We start from the raw sequence: 15,053 nt of genomic DNA on the forward strand, positions 1-15,053 counted from the left end.
GCGGTTGATGAACAATGCAGAAGTCCGACAGCTTCTTCCACCATTCGGCCATATCCGGATCTCGGCCAATTCCGGCGGTGTCACAATGTGCCACTCTGTCGCATTTACATCTGTTAAGTCCCATCCACATCCAACAGACGCCCTCATTCTGTTAACCTTTAGATCTCTACCATGCCGTCACAACAAGAATCAAACAATGCTTTGGCGCTCACCGACGTGTTTGTGCGCGATTCGGTCAGCCGGATTATCCGCTGGGAAGGAGATGGCCGGGAACTCGTTGACGAGGCTCACGACATTGCGAGGCGTGTGGTGCGTGTTGCCATTACTGTTTTTGTCGTGTACCTCCTCACAATCAACAGTCTCAAGGTCTCCAACAGCATGGCCGGACATGCTCGGTCATCTCGCCGTTTGTCCTTTCTGCGGCCGCCGAGGTCCGGGCGACAATGAATCAAGGTCTTGTCCCTCAATGGCACCGTGTGCGGGCTGACGACCCACGTATGGAGTCACATCCTTTTTTTCCAAAGACCGTTGGATATAGTGAGTCGGCACTCTTTGTATTCACAGTTGCAACTTAATATGTTTGCAGAACAACCGGTACCAGCCCCAGCCCCAGCCCCGGCACCAGCACCAGCGCCAGTGTTGGCACCGGCACCAACACCAGCATCAGCACCAGTGTTGGCACCGGCACCGGCAAAATTACAAGCACGCTCCCCAGTGGCATCCCCAGCTCCCACACGAATGTCGGTTCCACCGATTGACTCACTTCCTCGTCCGGATGGTACTCACAATCTCGTTGTTCCTGGCACCATGCCCGACAAGGGCAAACGGACCGACCGAGGGACTCGGAGATCCCGTGAGGACAGCACAGATGTCGAGTCAGGGCGGAAAAAACTCAAGGTCTCGAAGTGTTTGTCCAAGGCTGTTATCTCCGATACCGAGGACGAGGACAGGCGGCCGACCGGGACAATCATAGTGAAGGTACGTCGTCCGTTCATCACTTCCAACTAACTGCTTACACCAACTTAGCGGCCCAAGATCATTGAACCATCACCGGCAGCGCTGCCAAAAGCAAAGGTGAGCACGGTGGTATTGTCGGTGCTTATTTCATGGCTGACTTCTTTTCAGGGTAATACGAAGTCGGTCAAGCAGGTGAGATTCACCTCTTCCTGCCAGTCCTCTCACCTCAACCATCTTCAGCCGCAAGCCGATCCTAAGATTGGCCGAGCCCAGCCACATGGCAAAGGAAACGAGAAGGTTGTGGACATCGCCGAACCTACGAGAGGGCGTGGGCCACTGAAGGCCAATACTGACGAGGTGAGTTCCCCCAAATCATTTCAGTGACAGGGTGCTCACTGTTTCATAGTACACTCCACCGTGCACAAGATGCACTGGCGAGCCTTGTCTTGTGGTGGTCGGCAGGAAGGGGCAGGCGATGAAGTCCTGTGCCAAGTGCCACTTCCAGAAGGTGCGATGTGACCGACCAGTGTCAGGTCGATTCTCGGGGCCCATCAACAACGCAGGCGACAAAGTCACACCATCCTCGGTCAAAGGCCGCACCCGCATCCAAATCCAAGGCTCAATCCCGGACAACCAGAGCAACCTCGCGGGTACGTCCACCCACACCTATCATAGAATCCGAGGATGCTGTTGAGGATACGGGTAAGTAATTTTTTCTTCGCAATAACGTCTTTTTACCCTTGGGTGTAGATGAGTCTGCTACCGGTTCCGATGATGCCGATATGGAACCTGACACCGACGCTGAACGGCAGATCGACATCGCCACCGAGATGTCGGTTGATCCTGAAGATGAAATCATGGCTGACCGACCTGCGGACATGGCTTCTGCGGCCGACTTCCCCGCCGAACATTGGCTGGAGCCCACTGAGGAAGCGCCCGTTACCATTCCCCCACCAACTCCTGCGGCCGACCCCCTTTCCCTTTCTTCATCACCTTCGTCACCTACCATCCTCGAACGCCTGCTTGCCCTGACTACTCAGGTGAATGCCATGCAATTGGCCGATGAGCATGCCCTTGCCAGGGTGAATGCCATGGAACAGGAGTTTGATGCCCGCATCTCCTCGATGCGTGCCGAACTTTCCTCGATGCAGCTTGATGTCGGTGCCACCGTCACATTGGTGAACGGACTTGTCGGCCTGGTCGAGAAGCTTCGGCAGGAACGAGTCGTCGCCAATCCATCATTTCCACCACCAGCGCTCAGCCATGCCAATGAATCATCGGCCACTGCATTCGGCATGAGGTACTTGAACGGTGTGTTCGGCCCTTCGGTTGCTCCCATGCCTCTGTCTGTTGGAGTCGGTCAATCCTCGGCCTCGGCCTCGCGCCCTTCCGGTCGTCCTGAAGCGCAGGGTGGGACTTCAACATATGAATAATTATGCTCGGCATCAGCACACGCCGGTCCCGTGCACTCCCTCCCCAATCATTAAGTGGATTACATAGTTGTACTGTATATGATGTGTCGGTCGGCGAAATTTACTTGTATACAACTTGGTTTTGAATTTAATTATTTTGGTATGGATTTGAATGTACATTGAGTCATGTGTGATTCATACGTCGGCTTGATCTTTATCGGGTTTTCAGTTCGTGCGGCGTAGGATATTTGTCATATTTGACCGAGGTGGTCCTGGCAGGTCCATTCTGGAAGCTGGTCTGGAATCACCGACCAATTGACCGACCTGTGTCTGTGATCATTCTCCATACTTAGGATCTCGGCTCATTTGTATTTATCAGTACCACCGCCAACTCGGCCCGCTTGTTCGCATCGGGTACATACTTCATACACTACCTACCAAAGTCAATAGGAATGTCTACACTTATCTACTACACTACGTACCATGAGCCCACTGTTTGTATTAGATCTCGGCCCATCTGTATATATCAGTACCACCGCCAACTCGGCCCGCTTGTTAGCATCAGGTACATACTTCATACACTACCTACCAAAGTCAATAGGAATGTCTACACTTATCTACTACACTAATACCATGGGCCCACTGTTTATATTAGATACACACTTGACATTGGCCCGCCTGTGTTTAACACAGCAATACATTGATGGGCCCACATGGGATGGCCTGTGTAGAACAGGGATATTTCAACCTCGGCTGTATGTATTATACAAGGGTAAAGTGACTGCAGTATGTGGTATCCAAGTCTACTTCCTCACTGCTCCTCAGCTGCAGCACCAAAGATCTTCTGCAAAACATGACGCAATTTCAATTCATAGTAGTATGCCCTCAAATTCATGCATTCGGAACATGTCAACATCACTGTAGGCGAATTCTACACTTGAGAGGCGGTAATGTTAACCATTACACCATATCCGAGTCGGATACACCAAAGATCATCCGGGTCATCATTACGAGGACTCGTTCATAGCTTTCAGTATAAACAGAGCTCTCCCACACATGCTGTGAGCGTAGATAGCCAAATAAAATATTACCATGTGAGTACTTCAATGGAGTCCCATGCTTGTCCCATGCCTCAAACATGTTATGATGATATCACACAAAGCCCGGCCCTAGAAGGATCTATCACCATCATGATCATGTGAGGCAGACTAAACTCTCACAGTTCACTACAGGACGGGCATCAGTAAGCCAGTGAGGCTCAGATATATCGCAAAAACTCGAGGCATCAACGTTGTTAACACATGTTCGTCATGGTCCGAGTCGTGGCCACCTGAACGACTTGCTGTTAACCATCTCTTGAGCTGCTCTATCCGCTCTTCTGAAACTCTTTCCAAATTTCATTAGTTTTTCTTGGAATCCATTATAGTACCCATAACTTCTTCATGTCACAACCATCAGCTGCCAACAACGCCGAGCATCAACACACCCACAACGACTCGGACGAGCAGTTTCTTCCGCAAAACGACCCCGTACGACATCAGGAAAAAACATAGTGACTACATAGTGCTATATAGTCAGGGTAGCGCGAGTAGCCCCGTTGTCAAGTGCCCTCTATGTAGACACCATAGAGTCCCATAGTAACTACCAGTAGCTACAAGGTACTACCGTAGTTTGTCGGAGTGCTACTGCACGCAGCTATAAATTACTACCAGCAGCTATATAGCACACCAAAGAACCTCGTAGTCACAATTAAATTCAACCACCTGAAACACAAACTAGCATAATACGAACGTCTTACTCACTGCGTCCCTATTCATCATCCCCACCCTCGCTACTAGGATACTCATACTCCTCGACCTCATCCTCGACTGCCGCATCCTTCCTCTCACGCTGGTACTCTTGAATAGCATCTTCAAACGCCGCGTCGTCAATGTGGGCCTGGGATGTAGCTGACAATGGAATGAGTGATGCGACACCTGCGTGGAAGCTGAGAAGTGCGAGCATTAGAAGAGTCAGTGAGATAAGAGTCCAACATACCGCGCTGTATCATGCAGATTGATATGAATTTTTGAAAGGAGTTTGTAAGGTGCAGTGCGCTCATCAAAGTGTTGCAGTGAGCTGAAATGATGGTTGTAGACGGCCCCATAACCAGCAGATGTGAACTTGATGTCCTCTTTGATGCCTTGCCACCACTCATCAACACAACATTCTATCTATAAGATATTGTCAGCGTCATCAAGTTGAAAGTAAGAATGTGAAAAACGGCTCACAGCCGTAAGCACGAGCGCAATAGTTTTGATAGGGATGGGGTCGAAGTATTTGTGGTAGATGACACCCTCGTCACTTCAGTTCAAGAACCACATGCTGTTGATACCCTCTGTTGAAGCAACTCGGTCTTGTAGATGCCTGACTTGGATGACGGGTCCTATTGCTCAATGTCAGCACTAAGTTATGTAGACCGTCGAATACTCACCTTGAAAACAAAGATCGAGCCAATTTTCAATCTCTCTGCGAGTTCTCGGTTTGACCTTATCACCTCCATAGAATTACTTGAGCGGAAGCCGTGAAATGAAGCCGTGAGCGGACGCATCTTCGTCTTGAGTTCGCCTCGCACGTGTGAAGCGCGTTTCAACAGCTTTGAACGAATAAGACCAGGAATGCACTAAAAATACTGTGCTCACCATATTCACCGCCGAAGGGGTCAGTTTGACGTCAACACCTTTGAGTTGACATGCCTCACGCCAGGCCTCTTTCGCCAGTTTTGTCTCAGCTGCAACGGAATCCGGAAAAGGTGCCTGTGTGACGATGAGACACCGATAAATGGAGCAAGCAGTTATGAGAATCTCTTTCGAGATTTCGTCAAAGTCGCTGGCTTTCACGCGTCGACGCGAACCGTCAGCGTTTTTCTTGACCTTCGGCACCACGGTATCTTCATATGACATGTCATCGAATGATCACTTGGTCCCTTGAGCTGCAGGCAACTGTTCGTCATCGTCATCGTCAGCATCGTCGGCAGCGTCGTCGTCGTCGTCGTCTGTTGACTTGTCAACATTATGTGGTGCTGTTTGATGGAGGGTTAGTAGTGTAATTATATAAAGTAAAAACATACCTTTTGGTCCTTTGGTTGTAGGTATGGATGAGTTGCGCAACCTTGGAGGGATTTTCCCTGTACTGAATGTCAGGCTATTAGTGTTGGACAACCTTGTATCGACACTGTGGTCAGAGAACTGAAAAAAATAAATGTCAGCGGCTGATTTAAGATGAGGAAAGAAAACAAAAGCTCGTACCATTGTGTCTTCTTGCCTGTCCATGTCGCTAAGGAGCTCTGACGGCTCTTTCTCGAAGACGTCAGGATGCCCTTGGTAGGCAGCCTTTAAGGCCTTCTTCTTCTGTTTTGCCGTCCGGGTTTCCTTGATTTCTTGGCGATGGACAACATGTTGGGATTCGCTGACTGTAGAACGAGATGGTGAGTGAGCGGAACATAATGTGCTGGTACTTACGATGGTAGTTCTCTTTTTCAGTTGGTTGCCGCTCTCGACCACTTGCAGTGCGCACCTGCTGTTTTGCGGCAGGTGGTGGAGGGGCGCGCTTTGGCTTGGAGGTAGGCTTACGAGGTGCCATGGTTGTCTAGTCAAAGTACACAGCAGGTCAGCACAATTTATACCACTGCGAAACAGACAAATAACTCACAATTGAACCTTAATAGTTCGTTGATTGTTGATTTGAAGAATGAAGGGCTGAAAGCTGTGTCAAACGAGAGGGACGATAAAAAGGTATGATCATACCGTCACAATTTATTTTCACTGTTATGAATACCCCCGACTCGTCAAAAAAACGGTATGGAGCTTGCTTCAAAACTCACTGTGCTCTGACGAATCTTGCAGCCCGATGTGCACAAATTGCTGGTCGCAAAGAGGCTGGCTGTGAAGACACGAAAATTGACGTCAAAAGGTTAGTTGCCGTTCCACGTTACACTCAAATACTCACCGGCTTGCAGACCCAAGCTCGAAAGGCCTGATGCAGAGCCCATGTTCCTGCGCCCTCTGTTTCGTCAAACACCTGGCCCTGTCACAGCTTCCCAGAATTACATACGAAACCTAATTCTGGAGCGTTGGGAGGCAGAAGTGAAGGCCTGCGAGCAAGCAAAAAAACTGCAACTGTTAGAAATAGCACCAGGCCCAGCTATTAGTATCTTACAAGCGAGCATACGAAGGCTCGTCGTTGAGCGCTGGGATGCGGAGGTGAAACGGTGCGAGGAAGCCAAACGGGCGCAGCTTTTAGAGGTACTTCTGGCCGCCCATGGTACTTCCAAACTAACGTAGCACATCAAATTAGCTAGTATCAGAGACGAGAATTAACATACTAGAATTGGTCATTGGCTCTCTCGATCTTGTTCTCTCACTAGACGAGGAAGATTGTAATGGAGGTTGTGTGTTGGGAACTAGGCAAGATGTAAGTATCATTCAAACCGATCAGAATAAGAGCACGTACCTATCTTACTGTAGACGGAATGACCAGGATCTCTGCCTATCTTACTGTAGACGGAATGGCAGGATCTTTGCCTATCTTACTGTAGACGGAATGGCGGGCAGGATCTTTGCCTATCTTACTGTAGACGGAATGGCGGGCAGGATCTTTGCCTATCTTACTGTAGACGGAATGGCAGGGTAAGCAGAATGGCAGGCAGGATCTTTGCCTATCTTACTGTAGACGGAATTGTGTTGGGAACTAGGCAAGATGTAAGTATCATTCAAACCGGTCAGAATAAGAGCACGTACCTATCTTACTGTAGACGGAATGGCAGGATCTTTGCCTATCTTACTGTAGACGGAATGGCAGGGTAAGCAGAATGGCAGGCAGGATCTTTGCCTATCTTACTGTAGACGGAATGACCAGGGTAAGCACACCTCATGGATCATCCTCAAAAAAAAAAACCCGTACCTGGTTGCGACTTGGCGCATGGATTGAGTCTAAACGAGGCCGTAACTTTGGCATACCGATTGAGTCTAAACGAGGCCGTAATCCGTAGGTTTGTGAGGGTGCGTCTGGTGGCAGAACTGGGATAAGTCCCTCTTGCACTTTGTGAGGGCACGTCTGGTTGCAAGATCAGGATAAGCACACCCCTCCCAATCAACAAACCCAGCCGCACACCTCATGGATCGTCCTCCCAATCAACAAAACCAGCCAAGACTTGCCATACTTTCCAACTCATTAAGGGTTGTGTGGTGTGGTGTGGTGTGGTGCTCGGATCTAGTTGTGGCGCGGCGCCCGGTAACTGCGCCCAGTTTAAGTCTAGACCAGGCCATTGAAAAAAAAAAAAGGGCATACTACAATGAGACAAGTCATCTAAGACCAGGGCGAAACACTCACCTACTCACATACTATGTCGCACTGCTGTACATTTTGTGGCAAGGAGTTCCCTACGAGGGGGGGCATCAAGAGACACATAGCTAACCGGCCTAAATGCAGAACGGCATGGGAGTTAACGATTGAAGAAAAAGACTTGGAAGACAATGCACCTTCTATGGAGAACGATGATGCTGGCAACTCATCTTCCCCACTTTGCCGCTCATGGTCCAACTCTTTCGAGGCTGATGAACTTAATCCGCCGGCACCAAAAAGTCGGCGTGTGATGGTCGAGGATGTTGCTGACGAAGGTGAGGTAGTGGATGAAGGTGAGGTAGTGGGAGGTGGTGGGCACTATTTCAAGCAATGTTCTGATGGTGGATGGGCACTGTGGGAAGGGGAAACTGAATTTGAACGATACCGGAAGTACAAGGAAGGCATGGGTGAGGACAAGTGGGCTCCATTTTGTGACGAGTACATACCCTTTCAAGTTGATGGCCTCTGCCTGACTTTAGCTGCCAGGGAAGAGTGGGGTCTCGCTGAGTGGCTTGTAAAAAGCCTTGGGCAGACTCGAACCGATGAATTTCTAAAGTTACCGATTGTAAGTTTGGCATCAAGCACCAAAAAAATGTACTGACCAGCGTGATAGACCCGAAACCGAATGCAAGCTTCATTCCACAACAACCAATCATTCCTCAAGAAGGTTGATGAACTCCCGCATGGAGCCGCCTGGAGCTGTAAGAAGATTAGCGTTCAGGGAAATAGAACGGACGAAAAAGGCGAACCGTTGCACGAAGATGTTGAACTGTGGATGCGCAATCCTGTAGAGTGCATCAAGGACTTGATCGGAAATCCTTTGTTCAAGGATCAAATGGTGTACACACCTGCTCGCGCATACACGGACTCTGCAGGACTCCACCAGGTGATAGACGACATGTGGACTGCAGATTGGTGGTGTGACATGCAAGTAAGCACCATATCAAAAAAAACATCGAAAATGACAAGCACTGACCTGTGTTGTCCAGAAAAAGGTGCTGGAAGGAGCGACCATCGCGCCAATTATTCTTGCAACAGACAAAACGAGTCTGTCGCAATTCCGAGGCGACAAAACGGCATATCCTGTGTACCTCTCTATTGGAAACATTGCTAAAGAAAAATGGCGGCAAACATCAGCACGAGCGACAGTCCTGATTGGTTACCTACCTTCAGGAAAGCTTGACTGCTTTACACCTGATGAACGCTCCCTCGCCAACTACCGACTATTCCATCATTGCATGTCCCTCCTCCTTCAATCCCTTGTTGCTGCAGGTGAAGACGGCGTTGAAATGGTGTGTGCTGATGCGTTGATCCGTCGAGTGTATCCGATCCTTGCCGCGTATGTAGCGGACTTTCCAGAGCAGTGTCTGGTGGCGTGTTGCAAGGAAAACCGCTGTCCAAAATGTGTAGTTGCAGCGGATGAAAGAGGCGATCCACTGGATTCGCCGATGCGGGATCCTGCAGTCATAAAGGGGATATTAGAGAAGCGAAAGACTGGTCACCATCCTGCTGAATTTGAGGAATTTGGACTACGCACCGTCTATGCTCCATTTTGGGCTAATCTCCCCCACTCTAACATCTTCCTGGCCTTTACACCCGACCTCCTACACCAACTCCACAAAGGCATCTTCAAGGACCATTTAGTTAAGTGGTGCCTTGATATTGTTGGCGAAGAAGAAATGGACGCACGGTTCAAAGCGATGCCTGATTATCCCGGTCTGCGGCATTTCAAGAAGGGAATATCTATGGTAAAGCAGTGGACGGGGACAGAACACAAAGAGATGCAGCGTGTATTTGTTGGGCTACTTGCTGGCGCTGTCCCTAGGTAAGCTTCAATTGTTGCTAAGCATGAGGTTGGTGCTGACGTGATTGTTTTCGTTTGCTTACAGCCAAGTGTTAGTAGTTGCGCGAGCACTTCTAGATTTTTCATACTATGCTCAGCTTCGAGTTCACTCAACTGAATCCCTCAATGGCCTGGAAAGCACTCTGGCGATATTTCACGCCAACAAGGACGTCTTGCAGCAACTCGATATTCGTGACCATTTTAATATTCCCAAATTACATCAGCTCTCTCACTACGTTCAGTCTATCCTATTGTTTGGCGCTACAGACGGCTTTAACAGTGAACTTCCAGAACGTTTGCACATCGACTTCACCAAAGAAGCGTATCGCGCCAGTACATCAGTAAATTCACACATTGCTTGAACTTCCTTTTTTGCAACTTGCTGCCAGGTAATTCCAAAAAAGGAGCGGAAAAGTCATTCATAAGAACGGTGACACCAACTTGCCATCAACTTGCCACAAGGCAATTTAAGTCAAAAAAGTAGATGCCTCCTCTTGACTTCAACTTTTTTCAAACTTTTTGTTGGCTTTTTTGGCACTTATTTGTAAAATAGCCCACATTGCAAGTAGTGCAAGTTGGGGCTACTTATTTCACACTTGTTTCGACAAAAATGACAAAATATTGCATTCAAGGATAATTACATGATAGGACTACTAAGTACTAGTGGGGAAACAATACAACTACTTGTGGCAGTGGCGACTAGATGCAGAAACGAACTCAAAGAATGGGGAGCCAGCAGCAGCAAATTTTGAAGAGGGTGAAAGGCGGGATGCGAGGAATGAAAGGCGGCATACAAGGCAGACGGCACATGAGGCAAGCGGCAGACTGCAATGAAGCAGACGCTATTAATAAAAGGAAGTAAAACAAATGAAAAAAACTTACTTGGAGGTATGCGAAAGGACAGGTGAAGTTTGGACACTGAGGCAAGCGGACATTATTAGTCAAGGGAAATTTAAAAAAATGAAAAAAAACTTACTTGGAGGTACATGAAAGGACGGGCGAAGTTTCAGATGCTGAGGCAAGCAGACATTATTAGTAAAAGAAAATACAACAAATAAATAAAAACTTACTTGGAGGCCATGCGAAAGGACGGGCGAAGTTTCAGACACAGACATTTTTGGTAAAATGGAAAAAAAAACAAATAAAAAAACTTACTGGGAGGTGTGCGAAAGGGTGCGAGACCATGAGAGTGAAGTTTCAGACACTGAGGTATGGAGGTATGTGAGATGATGCATGGAAGTTAGATTGAGAGTCAGACAAGGTTGAACGTTAACGTTGAGAGTGAACTTCGTGTGAAAAACTGACGTGGTTCAAATATGACACGTGACGCGTGATGGTTCACAGCGCTCATTTTTGACAAATCCTGAAACTGCATGCGCCCATCTTTGTCATACTGACTTTAGCTTCATGCAGATTGAAGGAATCGGTTTGTATAGTTTGGGTTTGGGTACTGTATGTGCATCTATCAATTGTTCTTTCAATTTTTGCTAACTGCAGCCCTCCACACACCCCCCGGCACATCTCTCGCATCCTCCCAATCCAACCATGCCCAACTGCACCCTCCAGCACCCATACCTGGCGCCCTCCAGCACCCTCCTTGTTCAAGTTCAAGCCACGCTGATCCAAGTCGTTGCCACCGCTTGCAGGAAGTGAGTGTGTCGATCCTCGTTTGAGCAAGACCCATGCTGATCTAAGTCGTTTCCTGCTGTTCACAGTTCGTGAGTCTGTCGATCCCCCTTCGAGCAAGACCCATGCTGATCCAAGTCGTTTCCTGCCGTTCGCAGTTCATGAGTCTGTCGATCCCCCTTCAAGCTCAAGCCACGCTGATCCAAGTCATTTCCCGCTGTTCACAGTTCGTGAGTCTGTCGATCTCGTTATTGTGTTGCTACTACTGATATACATTGTACCTACACCCATATGTCTAGTACATGAATACATGGGTCACGAGTTACTACCTGCCGCGGGTTACATACCAAGTTGAACTACTTATTTACTTGCTGTACTTATTTCTGTTTCGAATACTTGAACTGACTTTTTTGATCTTATGCTACTTTTCGGCACTTGTGTGTCATACACTTCCTTTTTTGACTTGTGAAAACAAACAGCCAAGTGAATAAAGGTGAATAAGTGTCAATAAGTTAAAAATAAGTTTTAATTTTCGAAAAAAGGTCTGCCAAGAAATGTGTGAATTTACTGATGTAACAAGCGCGATTATGAAGAACAGATGGCCTTATGGCTCCAGCGCCAGGAGGCAGTCTTCCTGCGTGGTTCCTACCTCAACTGGCTGTTGGAACAGTCTCAGTCGGCACCAACCAATTTCACTCGTGACCACGGATATGACTCGGACTCGGACTCAGAGATGGAAGGGCCAAACACTGTCCCTGTCAATACACTTCCCATCCTCCCTGAGCAACGAACGGTCCACTCTCTCGCTAAGACGCCTGCATACCCTCAGCGTTCGGTTCAGCACCTCGTCACTGCACATGGTGCGTCCATGTTCCTCCCAGCCCTTAAGTTGTTTCTGCGCAACCACATGCCGCACGCTATCATTGCCCCTGGTCTGCAAGACCGTTTCGATGTTTTTCGACAGGTAGTAATCACTGCTCCGCCTAATCCACTCATCAGTGAATCACCGAGGCAGTGGCGTGTTAGAGCCACGCCTGAAGTGCTTCCTGGACGTGGACGCAAGCCTGGATCTCCCGCTAAGTTTGATATGGCCCTGACAAGCAATGGCATTCAGCCGCGCACTTTAGAAGGTGAGTACTAACTATTTGTTGAGCCGTCAAAAAATTCATGTTAATATTTTACTAGGTATGCGAGTGGGACAGGTTCGCGTTATTTTCACTCTGCCGCGTCAATTTGGGACCTACTCGCGAGCCTTAGCTTACATTGAGTGGTTCACACCACTCAGGGAGCCAGACCGCTCATCTGGCCTGCACCAATTGTCGCGTTCGACTCGTCGGCTGCACCGGAATGCAGCGGTGATACACATCGATGAAATCGCTCGTCCTTGCCATCTTATTCCGAGGATGGGACAAGCTGTTGACCGTGGATGGACTAGCGCAAATGTCTATGAGTCCGCAAGTGATTTTTACTTAAATAGCTTTATTGACCTTGATACATTCTGCATGTCCGCTATTGATTAGTTTTGTTGCTACTCAGCTACTATTGACTACAGACTTCAATTTGACTATTGTGCCTCCAAGTGTCCGCTGTAGTCTGCTGTAGTCTGCTGTAGCCCGCTGTAGATCTATATAGTCTGAGTCACGGCTACATTAGGTACATAGAACTATGGTAGCTATGTAGTGCTACATAGCTCTCACCAGGGCTCCCACAAAATTTGTTTTTTCCTGATGGACCCATCGAGGAGTGAGTTGCAGCTTCCTGAAACCTGTCACTTGTCTAACAGCGAAACAGGGAGAAAATCAATGTCGAACCTTTGGCAGAGTTGCCATCAGGGATGTATGTGTTTCTTCCCCGATGAGCGTCTGCGCCACTCCTCACTAGAACTGCAGCTCGAATGCTGGACCTTCACGACCGTCAGGACCTCCGGTACACCAAAGTACATCCAATGTTTCACCAGTCAACGAATCAACTCCGTAAGTTCTTGTCAATAATGACATTAAACATACCCCTCATTTGTCTCAGCGAGGCGGAAAAGGTCGTGGCAGAGAAGGACGAGCCGACTCTAAGCGATTTGTGAGCCAAAAACTTGAAGCCAAGCGATCGCAGCTGACCACGCCCTACACGCAGAGCAAATATCATGAAGGAAGTGTTGGAGGTTCTCAAGGAATCGACGATTGCGTCGAAGACTGGAAAGGATCAATGGTCTCGTTTCTGGGGTGTGTACAAAAGAGTTGCGGAAGAACACGACAATGAGTTCCTGGAGCGATACACTAGCGACATGAATATCGTCCTGATCTTCGTAAGTTCAGCCTGCTTATCTGTATTCCGTTTTCCGTTTCGAGACTGATGTTCGACCAGTCTGGTATTTTCTCTGCTGTCGGCACGTCTTTCATTGTCGCGATGGAGTCCGATTTCAGTCCTGACCCTAGTGACACCACGAATGCCCTTTTGAAGCAACTCGTGCAGATCGGACTCGGCAATCTCGCTGAGGCGGGCTCCGTTCCCGTAGACCCGGCATCTGGGTGGTCTCCAACCGCATCGACCTTATGGGTCCAAACGATCGCATATGGGAGTTTGTCCATGAGCTTGCTCGCTGCATTCGGGGCGGTGCTGGGGAATGCAGTGGCTAGGGTACTACAAGTCCAACAGATATGGCCGTGGCTCGCAGGAGCAGCAAGGGAAGCGCAGGCAAGAGCAGTTCGACGGCATCGTGACATGGTATTTTGATGGTGTCGTGCAATCGTTTCCGGTCTTACTTCAGATCTCTCTTCTTCTGTTTGGGATCTCTCTTGGCGCCCATTTGTGGTACGAGCAGGCAAGCATAGCCTGGGTGGTCATCGGAACGACGGTCTTCGGATTTCTGTTTTATTCCCTGACTGTAATGGCTTGTTTGATATCTACAACTTGTCCATTTCAGACACCAATATCAATGCTATTACGGGTGTTGCACATCGACAGTAAGATCATTTTGCCGAACTCTGGTGGTCGTTCCCCACCTGAATCAACATTGCAGGGGTTCTACACCCGGTATTCAAACGAGTTTCCTGTTATTTCCAGCAGTCCATGACATTACTGCAAGGTGAGTTATGTCTCCTTCCATGTGCACAGGTTTTGACCGTTTCATGACAGGCGTGCTGGGACGATTGCTTAGTATTATCAGATCGCGATGGACTCTATTGTCTGAGGTATTTAGAGGTGACGATCTTATCTACTATTACAAAGATACTCGAGACTCATTCACTCCCTAGGCACTGTGCATACGGTAGGTACATTCACGCGACGATCTCTTCAGCAGTTAATCACTAGGCTTCATAACCGGCTGCGTTCTTCGGTTCTGCGTTCTTCAACAAAGGTTGTGGACTTAGAGGCACAATCGCTCGGCCGGGATCTGAATGTTTTGGCGGAGAATGATGACACCCTTAACCTCGACTTCCCTGACATACGCACCTGCGATCTCGAAGCGCCTAGCGTCAAGTGGCTGCTTGAGACATCTACGGATCCTGAAGTATTTCTCGCTGCTGCCAGGCTTGTCCCGCAGGTTGAATGGCCTCTGGACCTTGATGTTTCGAACATGTTGCATCAGCTGGTTGATATTTTTCACGAGTTGCGTCGACATTCAGGACACGCATCGTACCGTCTTTGGAGGAGAAGGCTTCGGCTTGTGCAATGGCTCTAACTCATCTATACTATGGATGTGCTCTTCAGGCAGATTCTGTTTCGTGGCGATTTTATTATCCGTGGGAGGCAAGATCGCAATGTGTTTGTTGAGATTTACAACCTCGTGCCCACAGCCGAACGAATGGTGCTTGACATCACTATAATTTTTGTGATTC

General features: G+C 48.5%; 4 protein-coding genes across 4 annotated transcripts; 3 read left to right on the forward strand and 1 right to left on the reverse strand.

Annotated features, from left to right (window-relative positions):
* Nucleotides 1-171: 171 nt before the first annotated feature.
* On the forward strand, nt 172-2,390 carry F5147DRAFT_784009 (uncharacterized protein; the record flags this gene model as incomplete). The annotated part of the gene is made up of 9 exons (XM_041442842.1): nt 172-309; nt 360-537; nt 587-978; nt 1,027-1,074; nt 1,126-1,149; nt 1,198-1,314; nt 1,364-1,465; nt 1,521-1,659; nt 1,708-2,390. 9 exons carry the CDS (start codon nt 172-174, stop codon nt 2,388-2,390), a joined length of 1,821 nt encoding a protein of 606 aa, XP_041284181.1.
* Nucleotides 2,391-3,901: 1,511 nt separating this feature from the next.
* F5147DRAFT_737039 (uncharacterized protein) lies at nt 3,902-5,381 on the reverse strand. Its single transcript, XM_041439437.1, has 5 exons — nt 5,051-5,381; nt 4,829-5,004; nt 4,640-4,712; nt 4,407-4,582; nt 3,902-4,356 (listed from the first exon to the last, which is right to left on the reverse strand). Exons 1-5 carry the CDS (start codon nt 5,309-5,311, stop codon nt 4,179-4,181), a joined length of 864 nt encoding a protein of 287 aa, XP_041284182.1. The 5' UTR covers nt 5,312-5,381; the 3' UTR covers nt 3,902-4,178.
* A 2,773-nt stretch (nt 5,382-8,154) lies between these two features.
* On the forward strand, nt 8,155-12,740 carry F5147DRAFT_591197 (uncharacterized protein; the record flags this gene model as incomplete). Its single annotated transcript, XM_041432189.1, is given in 6 exon segments — nt 8,155-8,316; nt 8,365-8,682; nt 8,741-9,576; nt 9,641-9,935; nt 11,801-12,354; nt 12,374-12,740. The coding sequence occupies 6 exon segments, from the start codon at nt 8,155-8,157 to the stop codon at nt 12,738-12,740; spliced, it is 2,532 nt and encodes an 843-aa protein (XP_041284183.1).
* Nucleotides 12,741-13,357: 617 nt separating this feature from the next.
* F5147DRAFT_646091 (uncharacterized protein) lies at nt 13,358-14,047 on the forward strand (the record flags this gene model as incomplete). Its single annotated transcript, XM_041433155.1, has 2 exons — nt 13,358-13,519; nt 13,579-14,047. 2 exons carry the CDS (start codon nt 13,358-13,360, stop codon nt 13,945-13,947), a joined length of 531 nt encoding a protein of 176 aa, XP_041284184.1. The 3' UTR covers nt 13,948-14,047.
* Nucleotides 14,048-15,053: the final 1,006 nt, after the last annotated feature.

Source organism: Suillus discolor, assembly GCF_016758755.1.
Source record: "Suillus discolor strain FC423 chromosome Unknown F5147scaffold_470, whole genome shotgun sequence".
NCBI lineage: Eukaryota > Fungi > Basidiomycota > Agaricomycetes > Boletales > Suillaceae > Suillus > Suillus discolor.

Bases quoted from the DNA above. Each gene is read 5' to 3' on its own strand.
- F5147DRAFT_737039 (XM_041439437.1), bottom strand. From the start codon at position 5,311: ATGTCATATGAAGATACCGTGGTGCCGAAGGTCAAGAAAAACGCTGAC. The intron at 4,713-4,828 runs GTCTACATAACT...CTTGAACTGAAG, and splicing joins TTCAAGGTGAGTATTCGACG to TGACGAGGGTGTCATCTACC. The intron at 4,357-4,406 runs GTATGTTGGACT...CGCACTTCTCAG, and splicing joins AATCTGCATGATACAGCGCG to CTTCCACGCAGGTGTCGCAT.